Consider the following 23017-nt stretch of genomic DNA (forward strand, 5'->3'; position numbering starts at 1 on the left):
ATTGAAATAAATAAACAGACACTTTTTTGTACCAGCGTCTGGCCTTACGGGCAATTAGGTACGGTGCCAACAACTGATCATTGAGGTCCACCCCTCCCATATTAAGGTTTTATTCGTGGACACAGAGGGGTTTCTCCACAACACCAGTCGCCGTAGGAATTTGGACCGTCGTGTCTGCATGAAGGGAGGTAAGAACGAAAACATTCTTATTATCCCTCCACTTCATAGCGAGCAAGTTATTACACTTCAAGCAGGCTCTCTCCCCCAGCCTAAGACGGGAATCTACAAGCCGCTGGGGAAAGCCCTGGCGATTAGGTCGCACGGTGCCACATGCTCCAATCTGATGATCAAAAAGGTGGCTAAAAAGTGGCACGCTCGTGTAATTGTCCACGTACAAGTGGTACCCCTTTCCGAATAAGGGTGACACCAAGTCCCATACAATCTTGCCAGCGCTTCCTATGTAGTCAGGGCAGTTTGTCAGCTCTACGTGACTATCTTTGCCCTCGTAAACCATAAAACTACACGTATAGCCTGTGGCCCTTTCACAGAGCTTATACATCTTGACCCCGTATCTGGCACGCTTGCTGGGAAGGTACTGTTTGAATGACAAGCAGCCAGAAAATTTAATCAGGGACTCATCAATGCAGACAACTTGATGGGGGGTAAACAAGTCTGCAAAACGTTGGTTGAAGTGGTTTACAAGGGGCTGAATTTTGTAGAGCCGATCGTATACAGGGTCTCCACGAGGACGACAGAGTTCATTGTCGTTGAAGTGCATGACCCGCAAAATCTGCTCGTATCGTGCCCTGGCCATGGAGGCAGAGAACACGGGCATATGGTAAATTGGGTCAGTGGACCAATATGACCGCAACTCACTCTTTTTATTTATGCCCATGTTGAGGGAAAGGCCCAGAAAGATCTTAAATTCGGAAACCGTAATTGGTTTCCAATCTCTGGCAAGGGAGGACTGGGGAATAGTGGCGATGTGTTGACCAGCGTACAAATTGCTTTGGTCCACAATAGATCCAAAGAGATCTTCGGTGAAAAACAGCGAATAAAGATCCAGTGGCGTAAAATAAACTGTTTCCACCTGAATTCAGGGTTGGCCAGTGAAAGGGGGAAGTACGGGTGCTGCAGAAGTGGTGGGTACCCAATTCGGATTGGCGAATGCAGCAGGAAGGGCACTATGGGCACGACGGGCCTGTGTTCGTCTTCTTGGTGGCAGCGGGACACTACTTGTGCTTGCCACCTGGCCAGCTTGAATTGCACTTATGGGACTTACCACGTCACCAAGTGTTACTGCAGTGCTGGATGTACGACCAGGGTGTACTAGGCCGCTGGTGCTTGCCAGTTCACCAGAAGGAATAGCGGCACTAGTACTTCTCTGCTCCATACGAGAGCCCTGCGGTTCTTGCACTTCAAGGACAGAAGTTTGGGGTCTGGTACGCCTGACCTTAGCAGGGACCACAACTCCGTCATCAGAGCTATCTGTCATGGAGCCGCTGTCCTCTACAGGATCGTATTCTGAGCCTGAATCTGACAGATGAGTGACTTCCTCTTCACTATCTGTCATGCTCAGAAACGTGTAGGCCTCTTCACTAGTGTACCTCCGATTTGCCATTTTGGGCTCTAAATTTAGGGGTACACTAGTGATACTCACAGACAAAAAAGCTCCTGACTGTTAGCGACTGATTCAAAACGCTACCAAAAAACTGTTAGCGATCGCAGGGATCAGGCCTGACTCTGCGAACGCTGCAGTTATGTGTGCTTAGTGTTTTGTAAGTGACAGTTATCGATCGATACTGCACTTGGGTGGGCTGGGCTGGGCCAAGGAGCAAAACACAGGTGCTAGCAGGTATCTGGGCTGATCCCGCTAACACTGCGTTTTTGGGAACCCTAAACTGCTGGGGAGTATAGATCTGATCGGATCAGATATTGATCCGTTCAGATACTATAGCACTAAGGGAGGTGTATGCTGCGTGCGTGGGTGTTAGCGGTACTGGCGCTAACCTGACGCTGGGGCGATGCAGACCTTATCTGATCCTAAAAACGTAACTTATATCACCGCCGGGCAATTAGGGGGTTAAACCTTTATAAGGTAATAACGGCGGGTGCCCTAAAACTATAATAAACTATAAAAAACAAACCAACTAACCAGCGTCACCCGTAACACTTATACGGTGATCGCTGGTGAAAGGGTTAACTAGGGGGCAATCAAGGGGTTAAAACCTTTAGTAGGTAGTATATGGGGGTCCCTGTCGCTATAAAACACTGACAGCGAACCTATATACTTACCTCCCTAACTAGCGTCACCTGTGTCACTAATACAGCGATCAGAAAAACGATCGCTTAGCGACACTGGCGATGGGGGGTGATTATTGGGGGGGGTTAGTGGGGTACCCTGGACCTAAAGGGGGTACCCCAGACCTAAAGGGGGCTAACCTAACTGCCCTAACACTTATAACTGTCACAAACTGACACCAATGCAAAAAAAAAAAAAAACTGCTATTGGTGTCAGTGTGACAGGGGGTACAGGGGGGTGATTGGGGGGTGAAAAGTGTGCCTGGCGTGTTCTACTGAAAGTGTAGTGTTGTGCAGACTTACTTGATGTCTACTCTCCTCGGCACCGGATCGAAAAGACCAGCTCGAGGAGGGATGACATCACTTCCTCTCCCTCTGTTTACATTACAGAGGGAGAGGAAGCATTTTCATTCGCCGGGAGCGATCGGGAGGGGGTGGCCAACAATGGATGGCCTCCCCCTCACCGCCCGCGAACTCGAGCCGACAGCCTCTGGCACCGGGGGGGGTCCGATCGGACCCCCCGCCCGCGGGAAGGCAATCACGTACCAGGTACGTGATTTTGCCTGCCCGTGCCATTCTGCCGCAGTATATCTGCGTTAGGCAGTCAGCAAGTGGATAAGGTTACACAATCACACCGTTTTCAGGACTCAACACATTTCTGTCAGGGTCAGCTAAGCAGTAAATGTCACCAAAGATTTGCTTAATTTTTTTTTTTTTATTTGATAAAGGTTTCACACATTGGCATATTGATAGCCCCCCCTACCCGCAAAGAATTCCAGGTATCTTAGCCGGACATCACGGGCACTCAGGGAGGGCAAGCCAGGATGGCCACTTTCAAGCACCGTCAGGGTTGGTTCATTTTGAATTCCGGCCTCAGGACCAACTGAGCTAGCATAGTTGGCAGAATGTTGCCGTAAAAAGTTGTGTAGAAAACAGCAAGCCAGGATAATATGATTCAGTTTATACTCTGCCATATATATGGGTGTAAGAAATAGGCGCAACCGGCTGGCCTTGATTCCAAACGTGTTCTCCACCACTCTTCTGGCTCGGGCCAGCCGATAATTAAAAACCCTCTGGTCTGGGGTGAAGGCCCTCATCGGGAATGGCCGCATAAGATGGTCACCCAGCGCTAAGGCTTAATCCGCAATGAAGACGAATGGGAGTCCTTCCACATTGTCTTCTGGAGGTGGCAAGTCCAAGCTGCCATTCTGGAGATGCCTGTAGAACTCCGTCTGGGCGATGACTTTACCATCAGACATCCGGCCATTCTTCCCCACGTCCACATACAGGAACTCATAAGTAGCCGACACCACCAACATCACAATACTATTGAACCCCTTATAATTATAATAGTACGACCCCGAGTTGGGTGGTGGGATGATGTGGACGTGCTTCCCCATCAATTGCCCCTCCGCAGTTAGGAAAGTCCCACCGCTGGGCAAAGTGGGAGGCCACAGTCTGCCATTCCTGTGGCGTGGAAGGAAACTGGGAGGAAAACAAAACAAAAAAAAAAAAAAGTCTTTTTGCACATAAACATGGAAAGCAGATTAGACACAAACATTCTTGGCCAACATCAAGATAACATTTGAGGGAATTTTTAAAGACCAAAGTATAAGGTACACCTATCATATTCCCCCTCCCCCCCTCTCATGGGCCATTTCTAACATTATGGGGGGGGGGGGGCGGGGCGCTCTTGGACAGGTAACCCTCTCCACTTCATTGAGAGATGAATGCATAAATAATGGGTATTACTTTGAACAGCCCCTACTTAGTTACACTATTAGCAGCCCACTGGACAGGTAAGAAGTGTCATAATACAAAGATATAAATACACACTGTACACATTTGGACATTCTGCTATTACCTATCAAGATAATCATAGTATACAAAAACTTTAAACAGTACCATTTGAATATATAGTATACAGGCAGGCCCTTGCACTACATGCTTTGGGGAATTCATCCATAAATCTGACCACAAAAGAGATGGGTATAGTGTGTATGGGTTTGGCAAAGTCAGCAGATAGATGATTGAGGATAGATAGAGAATTGGTATCAGCTGACTTAGCAGTTGGGGGGAGGGAGGGTTCCAAATGATTTGGGGACCCCCCAAAAAAAAAAAAAAAGCCTCTGGCCTGAATTTAACGCACAAATCACATTTCAACACATTTTAGGGGGTGTTTGGGGTAAAGCACTACTATGGAGCTGACAAAATACATTAAGTGCCTACATGAGGTGAATATAGGCCCAGGAGACCATGGTGGGGAGGTAAGTGAAGGCAAATATGTATGAAGGACAACAAAAATAATTACAGAAAAATCCAGCTTGCATAAGGACAAAGGGGACATTCACAGTATATTACAATCATGGTAATTAGGGAATGAGGAATCAAATACAATATTTTAGCAAACATTAAATACAATAAAATGTGATATTAAAGGATAAAAATCTTACCTTAATATACTCCTTCTGCAGGACCTGGATGATGGCAGAACAGGTATCTGGGATAATAATCCCCAGAGCCTGGGGGGAGATGCCTGTTGAGAACTTGAGGTCCTGCAGGCTTCTCCTCGTCGCCAAGTACCGCAGGGTGGTGACGAGCCTCTGCTCCGGAGTGGTGGCTTGCCTCATGCAGGTATCCTGCCTGCTAATATAGGGGGTCAGCAAAGCCAACAAACGGTGAAATACGGGGTCCGTCATCCGGAAAAAGTTCCTGAAATCATCAGGATTATTCTCACGGATCTCACGGAGCAAAGGCATGTGACAGAACTGGTCACGCTGAAGCAACCAATTCTTGGTCCATGAACTCCTCCCCACCCTGTTCATGGACTGGACTTGTGTCAAGGTCAGGACCCCAACACCAAGCCCCCGCACAGCACGAACTCTATGAGGAGTACGTATACGCAACATGGCTAGAAAACGGTCGGCTGCTCAGAACGAAGTAACAGAATGCACGGAAGAACAGCAAGGCCTGTGAAGATCGACCTGAAAAACAGTAACGAACGAACGAGAACACAATGACAAAGTCACACGTAACTTGCTTGCACTGAAGAGCAGATACAAACCCACAAGCACAAACTGAACAGCAGAAAACGATCTGAAAACCAGGAGTCTGAAAAAGCGCAAATCGTCTCTCAAACTTTTACTAACACGAGATTAGCAAAAGGAGCCCAAAGGGTGCTGCGCTTGGTTCTGAACTGGCCTTTTCTAGTCTCGTCGTACGTGGTGTACGTCACCGCGTTCTTGGCGATCGGAAATTCCGACAACTTTGTGCGACTGTGTGTACGCAAAACAAGTTTGAGCCAACATCCGTTGGAGAAAATCCTAGGATTTTGTTGTCGGAATGTCCGATCAATGTCCGACCGTGTGTACGGGGCATAAGAGTTCAAAATAGAACTAAATTAGTCTCTGTAGGTGACCAAAACAAACATCGTCCACCCGTGCACAAATGGGAATCAAGTTCCTCCACATGAAAAATTCTTCATCTGCTATATGACACAAACTTGTGATCCACCACCGCTATAGAAGAAGTTACTTCTTACCAAACGGCCATGATATCCCACTACAGAGGATCAGGGTAAGCATAAAAGGCTGTAACTCTGGATACACCACATGTGCTGATCAGCTGCTGGGCCCTCGGATCACCTCATTAGATAAACTGGCTCATAGGAAATGCACAGCCGGTGAAAGACTTTGATCTGTATATACTATTCCTGTGCGTTTCTCCAGTAAAGCTGGCTACTTGACATGGGAATTACACTGTTTCCGGAGTATTCCGCTTCTGTCTGCAGTAATCTTCTGTCTGCAGAAATTCAGCGCTCGCTCCAGATAGACTTCACGTTATAGGAGCCTAGCAAAGCATGGATTCACACACCCTAGTAAGGATCCATCCATGGAAAGCAAAGATGGCATTGAAGTCAGCCTTGCTGGTTTTTCCTGTTTCTTGTTCTCTCATGCAAGTGATCTGGCTTGGTAAGTTGGTAAGTTTACTTTAAGTTGGTAAGTTTTACCACTTACCAAGCCAGATCACTTGCATGAAAGAACAAGGAAAAACCAGCAAGGCTGATTTCAATGCCATCTTTGCTTTCCATGGATGGATCCTTACTAGGGTGTGTGAATCCATGCTTTGCTAGGCTCCTATAACGTGAAGTCTATCTGGAGCGAGCGCTGAATTTCTGCAGACAGCTGAGAAGATTACTGCAGACAGAAGCGGAATACTCCGGAAACAGTGTAATTCCCATGTCAAGTAGCCAGCTTTACTGGAGAAACGCACAGGAATAGTATATACAGATCAAAGTCTTTCACCGGCTGTGCATTTCCTATGAGCCAGTTTATCTAATGAGGTGATCCGAGGGCCCAGCAGCTGATCAGCACATGTGGTGTATCCAGAGTTACAGCCTTTTATGCTTACCATGATCCTCTGTAGTGGGATATCATGGCCGTTTGGTAAGAAGTAACTTCTATAGAGGTGGTGGATCACAAGTTTGTGACATATAGCAGATGAAGAATTTTTCATGTGGAGGAACTTGATTCCCATTTGTGCACGGGTGGACGATGTTTGTTTTAGTCACCTACAGAGACTAATTTAGTTCTATTTGAACTCTTATGCATATCTAAGTTTGATTTCCCATTTTATCACCTTAGCTATTTGTTCTCCCATTCATAGTCATTGTGATTGGGTGTTTATGGGATGTATGAAATATTTTTTTATGTTTCACTTATTCATATTGTACTGTTAATGATTTAATATTTTACTTATTCATTTATGGTTGATCTATATTCACAGGTTAGCGCGATTCTTATGTTTCTAAATTTACTTTATCACATACACATACACACGCTATATAAGAGAATTGCTGCTTTTTCACAATTTGCCTATTTTTAGGGGTTTAATATATATATTTGTGTATCACATATATGTACACACCTTAGCGCATCCCCCCCCCCTTTTCCCTTACTGGGAAACGCTACCTATCCTCCTTATGGGTTACCCCTCTACTTCCTTATTGGGCACATCATCCTCCTTCCTAGACACACCGGTCACCCCCACCTTTCTTACTAGGCAATAGGGATGAATGAACTATGCAAGGTGGGATACTATAGCTGGTGAGTGTAACTTCCCCTATAGCAGCCTGGACACTGGATAGATAATGGTGTCAGGTAAGAGTTTAGGGGCGGGTGACAGAGAATGCATTAAGGTAAAAAAAAAAAAAAAAAAATTGCCCTTAGGCTGCAGCATTTAAAATGGTTCTATCAGGGCAGAAAAAGCAGCACAATCTGACATGACCACTGCCTAGCAATGTGCTGTCTGAGGGCGTGCTACTGCTGGCCAATCAGAGGAGGGGGTGTTGCTGGCAGAGCAGGGTCTGCTACCAGGCAATTGATGCAGCAGCTGAGTGGGCTGCGGGGAGGCAGGCACCAGTGGTGCAGGAGTGTGCAAGACGCTCCTAACACAGGATTCTGTTGTTGGAAGATTCAACTCATAAGGGTTCCTGAACCCCGACCTTAGCAGCGAAACCCTTATAGAGTCTGTGCAAGATGAATCTTGCTATTTTTTTTCTGCCCATTAGCAGGGCTAATGGGCAATCTGTTTTTTGTTTTTTTTTGGCATAGAAATGGCATAGCGAGCTGGGCACTACCATGAGGGGGACATGCACCAATGCAAAAAAAAAATTGTTCAGCAAGAGGAGGTTCTGTTTATGCGGCCTAAAGTGCAAAATTGAAAATACACATAAACAAAGTAATAATACCAATGCGCAAAACCAATAAAAAAGGGGATAAATCTACTCTAAGTGAATAGCTGCCAACATCAGAAGGTGCTCTCACACTGCATAAATGAATAAAAAAAAAAATAATCTGGCACATATTCAATAAACAGTAATATATAACTACAAAGTGTAAAAATCGAATGTGCAATGATCAGAAGTGTGGGGGGGGGGGGTTTAAGGAGGCAGACGAATATAAGGGGAGAGGGTCAGAGATCCCATAAGGGGGAAAAAAAAAAAGGGAGTGTAGAATGGAGGAAGGGAAGCAAAGAAAAAAGGAAAAAAAAAAAAAAAAGGGGGGGGGGAGGGATTAAGAATCCAGGAGTTGTCTACCGTTTACATTTATGGTGCATCTGGAAATTATTCAGAATGCTTCACTTTTCACATTTTGTTATGCTACAGCCTTATTCCAAAATAGATTAAATTATTGTCCTCAAAAATTCAACAAACAATACCCCATAATGACAACGTGAAAGAAGTTTGTTTGAAATCTTTGCAAATTTATTAAAAAGAAAAAAAATCCCATGTTACATAAGTGTTCACAGCCTTTGCTCAATACTTTGATGCACCTTTGGCACAAATTACAGCCGCAAGTCTTTTTGAGTATGATGCTACAAGCTTGGCACACCTATTTTTGGACAGTTTCTCCCATTCTTCTTTGCAGGACCTCTCCATCAGCTCCATCAGATTGGATGGGGAGTGTCGGCACACAGCAATTTTCAGATCTGCCCAGTGATGTTCAATCGGGTTCAAGTCTTGGCTCTGGCTGGGCCACTCAAGGACATTCACAGAGTTGTATTGTAGCCACTCCCTTTGTTATCTTGGCTGTGTGCTTAGGGTCGTTATCTTGTTAGAAGATGAACCTTCAATCCTTGTTTCATCAGACCAGAGAATTTTGTTTCTCATGGTCTGAAAGTCCTTCAGGTGTCTTTTGGCAAACTCCAGGCGGGCTGTCCTTTTAATGAGTGGCTTTCATCTGGCCATTCTACCATACATGCCTGATTGGTGGAGTGCTGCAGAGATGATTTTTCTTCTGGAAAGTTCTCCTCTCTCCACAGAGAAACACTGGAGCTCTGTCAGAGTGACCATCAGGTTCTTGGTCACCTCCCTGACTAAGACCTTTCTACCCTGATCACTCAGTTTGTTGATGCGGCCCGCTCTAGGAAGAGTCCTGGTGGTTCCAAACTTCTTCCATTTACGCATGATGAAGGCCACTGTGCTCATTGGGACCTTCAGCCCTGGTTCACATTGCAGCGATTTGGCATGCGCCACACCGATTCCCAAAGGTAGTTTCTGTACTACTTTTGGCAACTTCTGGGTGCGATTTTAATAGACATCTGTGCAGAAACCAGCACAGATGTCACTGAAATTGCACCCGAAGTTGGAACTGACATGCAGGAGTGAAATCGTGAGAGTTCAGCTGAACTTGCACGATTTCTTTCCCGCTGTCAGTGTGAACCTAGGCTGAATGGTGCAGAAATTTTTCTGTACCCTTCCCCGAATCTGTGCCACGATACAATCCTGTCCCGGAGGTCTACAGACCATTCCTTGGACTTCATGGCTTGATTTGTGCTCTGACATGCACTGTTAAAGTGGTTGTTAGCCCACTTTCCCAACTTTACATAATCCTCCTTGTTCCCTAATGACAGGAGCTCTTGCCTGTGTTTTATACATTGCTTTTTTTCTACTTGTCAGCTAATGGACAAAGAAGACAAGACAAGTCTGAAATTTCAGGGAGAACAAATCACGTGGTTTTCTCCGGTCAATCTCCAGGAATTACTGCAGCTGAAGGTTGCATATCCAAAAGCACCACTTGTAGTTGGGAACACTACTGTAGGTAAGTGAGGAGTTATCTAGAAAAATATATGAAGATAGATATACAGTGAAACATTGATTTGCAAAAAATGTGGTTAAGGAGCTGGTTGTCTCGCAAAATGAACAGAATTCAAGCTAATGGGACATGCAGTACCACATTTAGCCAGAGGTGCGGGGGCACCGTGGACACTCGGAAAGGTTCGGAGCTGTTTGGAAATACTCCATTCCCGAGTGTTTCCGAGCCTTTCAGAGGCTTAGAGTTCAGCCGAGCTATCCTCATGTATTTCCGAGGCTCTCTGGCGCCCCCCACCTCTGGCCACATGTGGTATTGCATGTAATAGAAGTCAATGCGGAACAAATTATCTTAGTTTCCATTGACTTCTATGGGGAAACACGCTTTGATATGCAAGTGCTTTGGATTACAAGCATTCTCCTGGAACGGATTATGCTCGTAGTCCAAGGTTCCACTGTATCAGTCTTTCACTGAGTGTTCTTGAAGTATAATACACAATGGAATAAATAAGGGGACTTCGGCACCGCGTTAAGAACTTTTTCAATGGTTAAATCTGCAACCTATTAACCACTCCGCTTTCGTCTATTTAGCTACTGCTGTTTTTTTCATCTTAAAACTATCTACTGTAACTTAATATAGGTTGTTCCTTTGCAGCAAAATATGTAAAAAAAAAAAATCAACCAAGTTAAAGCTGTTATCCAGGTTATAAATCAACCATACAGGTACAATTTTCATAGCATCCTAAAAGCAATAAAGAAAGAAACGTAATTTGAAGTGAAATGATGTTAAAATTCCACTGTGCATTAGTTAACCTTATCTTTGAGGTTTGTTTTGTTAGAACTTTTAATAATTGGTAACGAATAATCTACTACTAGACAAATGGCCTTGTTTGAGCACATAGCAAATATTTGTTTTAACTTGGCTGATCATCAGTTGGCTGCAGAAACACTAAGGAAGTTTCAATTCATATGAATGTATTCACATATGTAAAAGCCAGAATGTTTTAGATATAATATAAGAGAACAGAGATTTGTTTTAACAATGGAGCCTGTCAGGACAGAAACATAAATGCTGCCTAGGCTGACTCATTTTTGAAGGTGCATGCTTCATGTTTGTCATTATTATTATTCTTCCTTTACTACTCGACTTGTGCATATCCAATGTCCGGATTGCTCATACACCCTATACACCTGTTCTCAGGGAATCGGCAAGAAATTTAAACAGGGTTAAGAATGAAACCCAGAGCATACAGCTTAACAAACAGGCCAGCCATGGCAGCTCACGTACATTATTTGTCTCCTAATAGATTCATTTTAAAATATCCAAACACCTTAAAAGCGGACCTTCAGTCATTTTTTCAACTTTCCATCTAATAAATCTTCTGCAAAAAGTATCCCAAACAGGAGGGGTTAGATAAAAGCGGGGCTAACAGAAGAGCAAAAACCTGGTATATATATGTATCAAAAGTGAAAAATGTATTATATAATAAATCTTCTGCCCTTTTTGTTTTAACTTTGGATAGTAAAACATGTTTTTTCTGCCAGTAAATACCTTTACAACCCAATTCCTATTTCTTGTCTGGTAAAAAGCCTAGGTTTATGAAATCATGCACAGCCCTCTCTCACTCTGGTGAGAGTTTGCCAGGAAGGGAAGGGGGATGAGTTATAAGAGGGCCAATGAGAGCTGCAGAGCTGGAGGTATGCTTCTGTGTGTCTGTTTAAATCCAGGAAGTGAACAGGCAGCAGATTCAGCTGCCCACAGTTAAAATGGCTGCAGCCAGACTCAGTGGAGGGAGATTTCTGTAGCATATTTGGCAAGTACAGAATCCCAGTATATATAAAATATGCAAAGTGGTTGGAGGGAAGCTTCAGAATGGCAAAGATGTTTTTATTACAAATTAAGTGAGCAGACTGCAGTTCCTCTTTAATTAAGCACACTGCATACAGTCGTTAGCTGGATGAACTTTTGATTGTTTTTAGCCTTTTTTAGCTGGATGGCGTGATTAATTCTGGATCTTACCTTCTTTGAATCACTTTGCACTATTATCTTCAAGTGTGCACTGGGATATAACCTGGCACATACGATGACTGAATACAATCACTTGAGGCCTTCCTCATCCTGCTGTGAGGTTCACACATAATTTAGAATGGCCCCTTCACACTGGCAGTAATGCTTATAGACCTCTGAAAAGTGGTCAGTAATGGACCGCTTTTCAGAGAGCAAAATAGCAGTAGCCGCCAGGCGTTCAGGAGACGCTACTGCCGCCTCCTGATGTCTATTTTTTTGCATTTTTAACTTTTTTTTTTTTTTGGTGCCAGATTGCAATTTTATATTGTAAGACCACACTGCAAATATGAGACAAATGTTTGGTGTGGCCCCATTGATCTCAATGGGCGAGTTTGTCAAACTCTGCACGCCAAATTAAAAGTACCACAGTAAAGCATCACTGCCACGGCATGTGTACAGCCCTGTCAGGCTGTAATATTAGAATTATTGAGGGCAGCTAGGGGCTGTAAACCCGCAATGTGTAGCAGAAATCTACAGGAAATTGAGTATCCACCATATTTGATGTTACCAATTTGATATACTGATAAAACTACTGAAATTTCTAACTCCTGTAAGCATATTTTTAATTAATACATTGATTTGGTTTGGACCTGGGACACGGATGGATGTTTAGAATGACAATCTGAGAGAAGGGAAATAACTTCTAGTGGCCATATTTTTACTTCCATCACGCGTTATATGACCCACTGATTTGTTAGGGTCTTATTACCTGAGGAGAGTCAAATTTTTATGTTGTGTACTGCACTGAGGTGATATGCAGGGCCGGGACAAGGGATGGGCAGAAGGAGCGGCTGCCCTGGGCAATGTGTGGTTTCATGTGAGGTGCGAGGCACCACAAGGAGATCGAGGGGGGGATTGGGGGAAGGGGGCTAGGAAAGGTTATTTGGTGTGATTGATGTTGGGAGGGGGGGTGGGGGGGAGGATTTGTGCTAGCAGAGGTGATTTGGTAGTGGGGGAAGGGGATTGGTACAAATGGGGGATTTTTGTATTTGTGTGTGTGTGTGTGTGTGTGTGTGTGGTGCTAGGATGATTAGAGGGCATTTGTGCTAGGAGGGGAAATTTGTTGGGGGGGGGGGATTTGTTCTGGGGGGATTTCAACAGGGGGGGCAGATTTGTTCTGGGAGGAAGGGGTGTTTATGCTTAAGGGGTAAACGAAGATTAGTGCCCTTTTTTTGGGGGGGGGGGGGGGATTTTTGCTAACGCATACTACTCATACATCTTGGGGGGGGGGCTCAGTCTGGCATGTTTTCCCTGGGCTCTAGACGACCTTGTCCTGCCACTGGTGATATGTAATGGTGAGAAGAAATTGCTGTATGGAATTTCGAACATTTTGTTTATGAGTACTAATTTATGGACACATGGACTATATAAAATAACTGCCCATGGGGACAGGGCCCCTTCAGCTGCTGGAGTTATTGTAAATATATGATTTATAAATGAGAAGTTATTGGGATTCACCCGAACGCTGAATGTTAGATTTCTACTTTTATTTAAAAGTATTGCATTTATTTTAAAAATTTAGTTTAGGGTCACTTTAACTGTTGTCAGTACTTTTATACTAATTAACTGAACAACATTCATGCAATTAAATATTCATTTTTATACAAACGGAATGTTTGATGGTTGGTGTATTGGCTGCCCAGTGTCCAACAATTTATTAAAAGCAGCAATAGCCCTTTGACATTGCTCAGTTTTCTACTTTTTGGGTTTAGTCCTGGACTTAACTTTGATATACAACATTAACTGAACATTTGCCAGAAATTCAGCTGGTTTATCAAAGAGATGCTCTGCACAAATACAATTGCTTGTGATATGGGGGCTGCCATTGCAGGTCTCCTGAGAATGAACAAAGTTCACCAGTTTTCCAGTAGACTTCTGCCTCCTTCTGTATTACCCTAAGTTCACATCTCTACGTTCTGTGTTGGCTGCCATGCCTGGGTTTCAGCAAAAAAAAAAAAAAAAAGCGCATGCACTTTTTCAAAAACGCAGCCGCAGGGAAATCGCATGGTCTTTTTGACCATGCAATTTCCCAGCGGTTCCCACACACACACTGTGATTTTAGATGCATGAGGGAGTCATTCAGAGTGAACAGCAGTGCGTTTTAACTTTGGGTGGTTGCAGGTGCGGCAATCGCTGCAATTCCCACACTTGCAACCACACGCAGGGTAAATCCCATCTTCTTGCACACTAATAATATTATTATTTCCCTTTTTGTTTCTACCTTGTTAATCTGGGAGATCAAGTGTTTATGTGTTCCTCTTAGAAAGAATTTTACTAACTCTTCCAAGGGCTCCACAGACAGCAAATCCAACAGACATTCTAATTCTTCCCCACCCTATCTGGATCTGAACATACATATTATTCACTGCTTTATTTATTGAACAGGTTTCCTAATATGATGGGTACCGAGTATGTGTACCAGTGGTGCCCCCCCCCCCCCCATTAGGGGCGCAGGGGCGACGCCTCCCTAATCCGTGCGCCCGGCACCTAATCTACATGCAGGGTGCCGGACCCATGGATTTCAATGTGAGTTTTTTTTTTTGAAGCACGTGATTAGAGTCTGCGACTAATTGGATTAAAAAAGGGTAAATCGCACTGCACCCTGAGCCCACCCACTTGTGTGACATTAGCAAATTAAAATTTGCTAATGTCTTCCTGTTTCTCCTCTTGGCCAATCAAGGAGGGGGCCAAGTCAACACCTTGAACTTGTTGTGGTCCACAAACCTTTCCACTGTTATCTGGGAATACCATTTCCATTGATTAGCAACAATGTTTAGGTAGGTGGTACATGGTCAGGTATCATATACATGAATGGCAGGACTCCCAGCAGAACATTACCCAAAGTATTACACTGCCTCCGTCGGCTTGCCTTCTTCCCATACTGCATCCTGGTGCCATCTCTTCACCAGTGACACACAAGCACCTGGTTGCACATGTTGTTGTAAAGGAAATTTTTATCAGATCAGGTCAGCTTCTACCTTTGCCCCATGGTCCAGTTCTGATGCTCACATGCTCATTGTAGGTGCATTTTGCTGTGGACACAGGTAAGCATAGGCACCCTGACTGATCTGCAGCTATACATTCCCATACACAACAAACTGAAATGCCAATTTTTCTTCTTTCAACGCATCAAGTTCAGGGACAACATGTTTACTTTAGGCCTAAATATCCCACCAACTTTCACATGCCATTGTAATGAGATAATCAATGATATTCACTTACAATGTCAGTGGTCCTAAATGTATGGCTGATTGTTGTATATAAATAAATAGGTAGAGCTTTGGCAACAACTTGCCAGTTATAGGATCACTAAAAAAAAAAAAAAAAACACTTACTTTTGTCTAGGAAAAGGCTCCCTTGCTGACCAGACCACTTAGCTGTTGCTAGAAAGTGGGATTTTGCAGCAAACCTGCAGTTCTATTAGGTGTAGTGGTTTACATCACCGGAATGATTTCACATTTATCTTTTTACAAATGTCCTAGTATAACTCTCAAAACTAAAAAAGAATCTGGCAAAAATTGTAACATCCTTAGCAAAACAAGTATATTGAGGTAAAAAAGATGGATATAGAGGTAATCAATAGAAATATTGTTTTTCTTTTCAATATTTTCTCTTTTCAATTCTTTCAATTTTAATGTTTTATTTATTCTATACCAGAAACAGATGTCTATTTATATTTTGTTTCATATAAGAGTCACAAAACTTTTCACCCAAAATAAAACATTTTCTAATTTTGGTTTAATTGGGAAAATGTGTGAAACCCAGGTGATGTTTGAACCTAGTGTAAAAATATATTGAAATAAATCCTTGCATGTGCAGATTTTTGATATGGCTAGTTCTTTGTCGCTAAATATTACATTGTCAGATAAATACAAAATGGAAACACATACAGTATAGGGACAAATTCTTGTTTTTTAAACCAACTACCTGTGTAATACTGCAGGGCACATGTTTACACAGCACAATGCAAGTATTATAATTCTGCATGCCATCATATTTTTTGTGAATATGTCAACATGATGTATTTATATTTTCACTTTTGCTCTTTGTGAAAAGTGGTTAAATTATTAACAAAGGTGTGTGTTTGTCCACTGGGCTTGTCCTGAAAAAAATTTGGCACGTTTCTACACAAGATAAATACTTTCCCCATCCCTCAACTACATGTCTTTGATGTTGATTTTCTAACATTGACTTAGATGCAAAGGTTTCCCAAACTTACATCAATCATGTCACAAGGTTTACTGTGTCATATTACCCTTTGGTCTTGCCCAGGTTTTTTTGTATTACCTTCCTGAATGTTGGAACCTATGCTATATCTTTCTTCTGCACTCCTTTCTGTGTTTACAAGCACAGATCACAAAAATAATTACAATGTTTAGCCATAGATGGCTCCCCATCCAAGTTGCCATATTGCATTTCATTTTTTGACAGTTTTAGAAAAAACAAAGGCCTCAGACTGAAGTCTGCCAAAACTATTAAGAAAGGAGATAAAGCTTTTTTTTTTGGTACATTTGTGATAGAAGTAATAAATGTAATGGGATCACTAAAATGAAAACTGGGCAAAATACATATGTTGATGAGGGAGACCTGGATGTATCAAACCATTTAAACAACTACTTAGTCTCAGAAATAAGTTGTACTAACAACAACAACAAGTTGGGTAATCATATTGGTTATAGTAATGACAGTTCAATTTTCAGGATTTCTGGAAACAGATGTAGCAAAGGAACTGGCTTGATTAAAGCTTAAAGTGATTGTAAAGGCTTGTTTTTTTTTCCTATAAAAATAATAAACATATTATACTGGTCCACTCTGTTGCAGTGGATTTGCACAGAGCAGCCTGGATCCTCCTCTTCTCGGGTCCCTCTTCTGTGCTCCTGGCTCCTCCCTCCTGTTCAGTGCCCCCACAGCAAGCAGATTGCTATGGGGGCACCCGAGCTGAGTCACAGCTTCCTGTGTCCATTCAGACACGGAACCCCCCCCCTCTTTCCCCTGATTGGCTAGCTGATTGACAGCCGCGGGAGCCAATGGCGCCACTGCTGTGTCTCAGTTAATCAGGGGGGGAGAATATCTGATGGCTGAGACACTCGTGGAGATTGCTGGACAGAGGGACTTCAGATAAGTATTAGGGGGGGGATGCTGCACACAGGTTTTTTTTCTTAATGCATAGAATGCATTAAGATAAAAACTGGAGTTAGACTTACCGGTAACTCCTTTTCCAGTGGTCTTCCAGGACAGCCCTTGAGATGGAGTCCCTCCTATCCACCCAGGAAACACATTGCCAACAGTTCAAAAGGCGGTCCCTCATGTCCCTGGTCAGTCATTTACCAAGAACCGAAGGATGGAACTGTAAAAACAAAACCATAACAGATAATAATGTTAGTACATTAACATAAACAAAAAAGGGTGGGATCGTGCTGTCCTGGACGACCACTGGAAAAGGAGTTACCGGTAAGTCTAACTCCAGTTTTCCCCAGTTGTCTTCCAGGACAGCCCTTGAGAGGATCCCCAAGTACTTACCAGATTAGGGGGGGGACCACGACTTGAAGAACTTTTCTCCCAAAAGCCTGATCCTGACTGGACATTAAGTCTAGTCGATAATGCCTTGTAAAGGTGGAAAAGCTTGACCACGTGGCTGCTTTACATATTTGCTCCGGGGTGGCACCAGCTCTTTCTGCCCAGGATGCTGATAATGCCCTTGTGGAGTGGGCTTTAATACCCCCAGGAGGATCTTTGTTTACCGTCTTATAACCCTCTGCTATAGCTAGCCTAATCCGCCTAGCTATGGTGACTTTAGAAGCTTTTTGCCCCTTACATTGTCCGGAAAAAAGAACAAAAAGTGAATCTGAGATTCTGAATGGATTGGTTACCCTAAGATACTCTAGGATACACCTCCTCACATCTAATAAATGAAAACGCTTTTCTTTCTCGTTTGAAGCCTTCTGACAGAATAAAGGGAGGACAATATCTTGTGACCTATGGAAATTAGATGCCACCTTTGGTAAGAACTCAGGGTCTGTCTTTAGGATGACTGTCTTCTAGAATTTGGAGGAATGGCTCTCTGACAGAGAGAGCTTGGATTTCACTAACTCTGCGTGCTGAAGTGATTGCCACAAGTAGTACTGTCTTGAAAGTGACCAGTCTTAGAGAGGCCTCTGAGATAGGTTCAAAAGGTGACCCCAAAAATGCCTTTAGAACGACTGATAGATCCCAGGATGGGGCGATGTTAACTCTAACTGGTTTGCGTCTGGAGATTGCTTTACAGAACCTAGCAATGAAAGGATCTTCTTGCAACCTTTTCTCTAAGTACACACTTAAGGCCGCTATCTGGACCTTAATAGTACTAGGAGTTAGCCCTTTGTCTATCCCCTCCTGGAGAAACTGTAGGATATTTGCTGTATCCATGTTTACCTCACCTCGGCTGTTCAAACAGCTGTTAAATTTTCTCCATACCTTCCTGTAAATGGCTTGAGTGACAGGTTTTCTACTCTGTAGCAGGGTCTGAATCACTCTATCAGTCAGGCCCTTGCTCCTCAATATCTCCTCCTCAGTAACCATGCTGAGAGGTTCAGCATGGATACTTGTGGATGAAAGAGAGGTCCCTGAGACAGAAGGTCTGGTCTGCAGGGAAGCCTCAGAGGAGGTTGGTCTGTCAACCGTAGCAACGTTGTGAACCATGGTCTCTTGGGCCAAAACGCTTCCACTAAGATTAAACACGTTTCCTCCACTAGAAACTTTGCTAAAACCCTCGGTATGAGGTGAAGCGGAGGAAACGCATACGCTAAGCTGAAGGTCCATGGGGTCTGTAAGGCGTCTACTTCCCAGGGCTGATCTCCTGGGTGTAGCGAGCAAAAATTTGGAACTTTTGCATTCTCCTTGTTTGCAAACAGGTCCACTACTGGTTTTCCCCAGTAAGCTGCTATGTAGTTGAACACTTCCGGGTGTAGAGACCATTCTTGATTCGACACTTGTTGTCGACTCAAGAAATCTGCAGTGTTGTTCACCTCCCCTTTCAGGTGAATTGCAGAGATGGATGCTAGATTGGATTCTGCCCACTGAAAAATGCGACTGGCCACCAACATTAGTCGATGACTTCTGGTGCCTCCTTGCTTGTTTATATAAACTACAGCTGTCATATTGTCTGAGCGGACCTGTAGATGATGACCTTGTATTGTATTCTGAAAGAATAACAGAGCCCTGAGGACAGCTGTTAGCTCCTTCCAATTGGACGAGAGAAGTTTCTCCTCTGACATCCACCTGCCTTGTGCCCAGTCTGAGTTGAGGTGGGCTCCCCAGCCCCAGCTGCTCGCATCCGTAGTTAGTATGGATGTGACCGGAGAGATCCAGAGAACCCCTTTGTTTAAATTCTCTGTTTCCTTCCACCACCAGAGGGAACGCTTCACTCTGGTGGGGATTGAAATCTCTTCTTCCAGATCCTTGTCTTTTAATTGTTCCAACAGAAACCTCTGAAGGTCTCTTTGGTGGAACCTGGCCCATTGTACAGCTGGAATGGCTGCTGTCATAAGTCCTAAGACCGACATCACCTCCCTCACTGTACATTTGGCGCTGCTTTGAAGAAAAGACATTCTCTGTCGCAGATTTAATATCTTTTCTTCCGGCAGGACTATCCTCTGCTCTACTGACAGGATCTTGTACCCCACGTACAGAATTTCCTGTGTTGGGGTAGTCTTGGACTTTTCCAGACTGATTATCCACCCCAACTGACTCAAGCTGAGCTGTGTCAATTCTAGGTCCCGACGAAGTTGTTTCTCCAAATGGGCTGTGAGTAAGTCGTCTAGATACGGAATAATCGAGACTGACTGTAGTCTTAACGGAACTAATGCCTCCCCGAGAACCTTGGTAAAGATTCTCGGGGAGGACGACAGTCCGAATGGAAGTGCTCTGCACTGGAAATGATAAATTTTGGTGTCTATCTGGATCGCCATCTGAAGAAATTTGTAGCATTCCTTCCTTATCAGGATATGCAGATAGGCGTCCCTTAAATCCAGGGTAGCCATGAACACCTCTTTTTGGAGAAGATTCCTTATAGAGTAAATGGACTCCATCTGGAATTTTTTGTATCGGATGGAGCGGTTCAGAGGTCGGAGGTTCATGATTAGTCTGAACTTCCCGGACGGCTTTTTTACCACAAAAATGTGCGAGTAAAAACCATCCCCCTGTTCCTGAATAGGGACTGGTGTCAATACCTCTTGATCCACCATTTCCCCTATTAACAGAGGTAAGGCCTTGGCCTTCTCTGAGTGTCTTGGAAGCCTTGTCACAAGAAACTTTGAGGGTGGATCGCTGTGAAATTCCAGCGCATACCCTCTTTTTATAATGTTTAAGACAAACTCGTTTGAGGTTATCTTTTCCCACTGTGGGAGAAAATTCACTAACCTTCCTCCCACGGGAACCCTGATGTCACTGGGGTTTAGGGTTTGAATTGGGGCGGCTAAAAAGTATGCCCCCTTTTCCTTTCCCTTTTTGTCCTGTCCAGTGCTTTTAGGGTTTGAACTCCTTCTCTGATTTGGAGGGTTCCTTTGCGGGACGAAAAAATTTTCTTTGAAAATGTTTCTTTTTAATGGGAAAGGTTTTCTTTTTATCCACCGTTCTTTCTAAAGCGGTATCTAATTCAGGCCCGAAGACTAGGTCTCCTGTAAAGGGGACACTACACAGGCGTGTTTTGGATGCCGTGTCTCCCCCCCCCCCCCAAGTTTTCATCCATACTGACCTCCTGGCTGCGACAGAAAGCGCCGCGGTTTTGGCCGTAAATTTTACGGAGTCGGTGGAAGTGTCAGAAATGAAACTTGTTGCCTTGAAAAGCATAGGGAAGGTTTTCAAGAGCTCCCCCCTAGGCGTGCCTGCTTTTAAGTGTTCCTCTAGTTGAGACAACCAGAACTCCAGATTCCTAGCTACACAAGAAGTGGCTAGAGCTGGTTTTAGGCCTGCCATAGAACCATCCCAGGCCCTTTTTAAGATTATGTCTGTTTTTCTGTCTATTGGGTCCTTTAAATGACCCATATCCTCAAAAGCAAGGTCAGACTGTTTTGAGACTTTGGACAGAGGGGCGTCTAGTTTAGGATTCTTATTCCAGACCGCCTCTGGGCTCTCATCAAAGGGGAATCTTTTTTTGAGGGAATTAGGAAAGAAGACTTTTGTCCGGCTCGGCCCACTCCTTGCGGACAAGGTCAGAAAGCACATTATGTATAGGGAATACCTTAGCTTTCTTTTTCCCCAGAGCCTCATACATTTTATCATGTCTGGTCAATTGAGTTTTTTCCTCATCAATTTCCAACGTATCATAAATAGCGCTCAACAGCTCGTCTACATCCTCCAGAGACAGCTTGTATTTTGCTGCTTTGTTAGCTACAGCCTGATCCTCATCCTGATCTGAGTCTGCGTCAGAGGATTCAGGGCTAACTAACACGGGGCTATGCTCTCTGACTATACGGGGCTCCCCAGAACTGGGTGTTGTAAGGCATGGTGAGGAGGGAATCGCAGCTGCTTTACTGGTGGAAGCAGACGTGTTTACATCTGCGATTAACTCCTGGAGAGATTTAAAGGTTGATGCCATTTCATCTTTAAAGGAGCTAAAGAATTTTGCCAAGGGAGAGTCTGCCTTTGTTTTAAGTAAGACTGCAATACACTGTCTGAATAAGGCTTTGTTAGAGCCTGAGACAACTTATTTCCACAATTAGGGCATTTTTTGCGGCCTGACTTGTCTTCCCTTGGAGCTTCCTTACCCTGAAATAAAGAATAAACTATCTTAGCATCAGAGAACCTTTTTAACTCTCATTAAAAACACCTGTGCTGCAACCACCACTGCATAAACCTGGGACTGTGAGGTAACCACCACGGGGTACTACAAATCCCAGCCTTACAACAAAACCCCAGAAAAAAACCACAGTAAGGGCTTGCCCAGCAGCCTACCTGGGTTTGGCTGGTGCCTGCATCCACCGGAGTGTTCTGGGAAGTAGCCTCCATGGTCTCCCTCACGAGCTCCGGATCCCGCCGCTAGTCCGGTATAGCTGGACGCTGGTCGGGATTTGTAGGCCCAGCGTGGGCTTTCCCCTCCTCCTTGTGCCTCTAGAGACCCGGAACCGGAAGTCTCGGCACACAGGATGACGCGGTTCCGCTGGAAATGACGCTCGGCGTCTCCAACCCCCACTGCTCCTGGGGGGAACCTGCACCAACCTGCCACTGGCCACCTCGGCACTGGAAAGGGGGCTTTTCAGCCGGACGGTACCTGAGCCCAAAAGATTAAAGGTAGGACTAACCTGGAGCCGCTGGATAGGACCTGGTCCCCCTGTGCGGCTCCGCTCCCCTCAGGCAGCCCCTGAGAGATAGAGTCCTTCTCCTGGTTCCTGGCAACATGTTCCTTCGACGGAGGAAACACAAATGACTGACCAGGGACATGAGGGACCACCTTTTGAACTGTTGGCAATGTGTTTCCTGGGTCGATGGGAGGGACTTCATCTCAAGGGCTGTCCTGGAAGACAACTGGGGAAAAAAACTTTCTGCCTTTACAACCCCTTTAATAAAGCAATGGGTCCTGAAGGTATTCATCCCAGAGTTCTAAGAGAACTTTGAGGTGGTATAGTTGTTGGAGCATTGACAGATTGTTTTAATCAATCTCTTCTAGCAGGAGAAGTTCCCCATGGCTGGCAGACAGCTAATATTGTACCTGTCCACAAGAAGGGCAGCAAAGTAGAAGCTGAAAATTACAGGCCAGGGAGTCTAGCGTAGGTTGTATTCAAGTTATTAGAATCATTCCTGAAAAGAAGGATCGTTGATCACTTAAAATATACAACCTTCTGGGCCCAAAGCATCTTTATTGAGGGAAGATCATGTCAGACTAATCGGACTGAATTTTTTGACTATAATACCAATGTTTTGGACCAGGGTGGTGCTGTGGACATAGCATATCTTGATTTCAGCAAGGCATTTGATACAGTTCCACATAATGATCTAATACAAAAGTTGTACAAGCTAGGACTTAACCCATGGGTGGTTCAGTGGATATGCAGTTGGCTAAATGATAGACACCAGAATGTGAT

General features: G+C 44.2%; 1 protein-coding gene across 1 annotated transcript in view; it reads left to right on the forward strand.

Moving 5' to 3' along the window:
* LOC141146726 (aldehyde oxidase-like) overlaps nucleotides 1-23017 on the forward strand; it is a 230454-nt gene that overhangs the window by 61984 nt on the left and 145453 nt on the right. The window contains exon 9 of the mRNA XM_073633234.1: nucleotides 9761-9902. Within this exon, the coding sequence (XP_073489335.1) occupies nucleotides 9761-9902 (142 nt within the window). The remainder of the gene's footprint in view (nucleotides 1-9760; nucleotides 9903-23017) is intronic.

Source organism: Aquarana catesbeiana, linkage group LG06, assembly GCF_042186555.1.
Source record: "Aquarana catesbeiana isolate 2022-GZ linkage group LG06, ASM4218655v1, whole genome shotgun sequence".
In the NCBI taxonomy this organism is placed as follows: domain Eukaryota; kingdom Metazoa; phylum Chordata; class Amphibia; order Anura; family Ranidae; genus Aquarana; species Aquarana catesbeiana.